Below are 1,849 nucleotides of genomic sequence, written 5' to 3'. Positions count from 1 at the left end.
TCACGGTGATTATGTATTTCAGAGAACTCTCCGCTTCCCAAAAAGTTACTGTGGTCAGTCTGCGTCGATGGCCTCACACCTGTTCGATTCCTTAGCACGCGACGCACCGATGCCTCCTCGCTGGAGCCCGGGCCGCGATTGGTGCGCCGCTCAGTTGGTGGGTCACCCGCGCTTTTCCCGGTTAGGTTTGAACGTGCAGTCTGTAGTGATCTGGTTGTCAGGCTTGTTGAGGTTTTCTCCAAGTCCTACTACTTAGGCAGATACTGCTTGCCCGTGTCAGTACCGGCACGCGTGGTCTGTAGCGCGATGCACTGAATCCATCGGTGGTCCTCGTCGAGGACTCCTCGATCTCCACACAGATACCCGGATGCTTTGTTGCCCGTCTGGCTTAGGAGTCGGTCAAACTGTAGTGGCTTCAAGCAGAACACTGACACACCAAATAAAAAAAGGATCCGCGCTTCCAACATCTCGTGCTGCAATGTCTTGAGCCCGCCGTATCGTTATGTTTTCTATCTGTTTCTGGAGCAGCTCCGTTAAGGCCTCCGCTGGGAGCACGTCCGCGTCTTGGGAAGTTCAACTTTGAGAATTCTGCTTTTGCCCCGCTTTAATTCTTGCCAATGAAAACGTAGTTTTTAGGTCATAACCTAAGTGACGATATCCGCAGATATCAGCCGAAAAAATGCTGGTGTCTCGTGGAATCAGCTCTTAAGGTATGACCAGGTCATTACTTTTTCGTTTTTACTTCCGCTAACAAAGGTGTAAACGGACTTCGACGTTGCTGTAGCTTCAAGGAGAAAGCACAAGTGCACCTATCAATGTATCAATGTGTAAACAAATGGCAAAACCGGACTTTGTGTGGATGCGGTCGGGTCTCCTGTCGTTTTTTTTTAATTTGTATTTATGTATTTGTGGTTTGCAGACTTTTTGGCACCTTCGATTGTAGTTCGTACGACTTTTCAAGTACTAATTATCAACAAATCGTACTCGAGTACGATTTAGTACAAATCATGCATCATCTTTCCGGCAGCTAGTAGTGCGGTCAAGCATTTAATACACGACTTGGCACATCGAATACGAATAAGGATCAGTTTGGCACTTCCAGACAGTGTCATTTTCTGCTAAACCGTGCTGAAAACACGATTTGAGCAACTCCGATTCAAAGCTTCCATGATTTAACACTAAGTACGAACACTAATTAGTGCACTAATTAGCAGAGCAAACTAAATGCAAAGCACAATATCTAAAGCCGGATTGTATTTGGATTGGATTGATTGATTGCATCATTCACATGGACAAACGAATGGAGTGTACTAATCACTAATACTAACCTTATGGCTCATACACTATGGTGAACTCGACTCATTCATCACTACTGCGCTCAAAAGTGACGTCACTGCCATCAGTGATACTCATTAGAGAATCTTGCATCGAAGACCTCGTTTAGGTTTGGTTTCGACTTTACAATAACCTCAGCAATGAGTCTGCACCTTGTGGACGGAGAAGACAATGAGACTCTACAGGCGGCGTTGGCCTTCATCGACGAGAACGGAAACGACCTGTTCAGTAATGAGAGATCTTCCATTCACCACCAACGCTACTCAACCAATGTCAACTGGTACACAGCAAAGCTACATCCAAGCCGGCCAAGACACGCCAAGATCTTTTCAGACAATACAGTGGGCCCAACAGATGCAACCAAACAGCAACTCCCCAGAAGGCACCGGTCACGAGATCGACAGAGACTTGAGAACCTGCAACTGCGAGCAGAAGCGCAAGTGCTGCAGAATCGCATCGCTGACATGAAAAGGAAGCAGCAAGCTGCTGATGCTGAAGACGCAATAGTCGACGT

General features: G+C 46.8%; 1 protein-coding gene across 1 annotated transcript; it reads left to right on the top strand.

Moving 5' to 3' along the window:
• Nucleotides 1–1,605: 1,605 nt before the first annotated feature.
• PPTG_21192 (hypothetical protein) lies at nt 1,606–1,803 on the top strand (the record flags this gene model as incomplete). The annotated part of the gene is made up of 1 exon (XM_008896445.1): nt 1,606–1,803. The coding sequence occupies one exon, from the start codon at nt 1,606–1,608 to the stop codon at nt 1,801–1,803; it is 198 nt and encodes a 65-aa protein (XP_008894693.1).
• Between the last annotated feature and the right edge of the window lie 46 nt (nt 1,804–1,849).

This window comes from Phytophthora parasitica (assembly GCF_000247585.1).
Source record: "Phytophthora parasitica INRA-310 unplaced genomic scaffold supercont2.4, whole genome shotgun sequence".
Lineage (NCBI taxonomy): Eukaryota > Oomycota > Peronosporomycetes > Peronosporales > Peronosporaceae > Phytophthora > Phytophthora nicotianae.
Note: the sequence above shows the minus strand (reverse complement) of the source record. Positions and strands in the feature narration are given on the sequence as shown.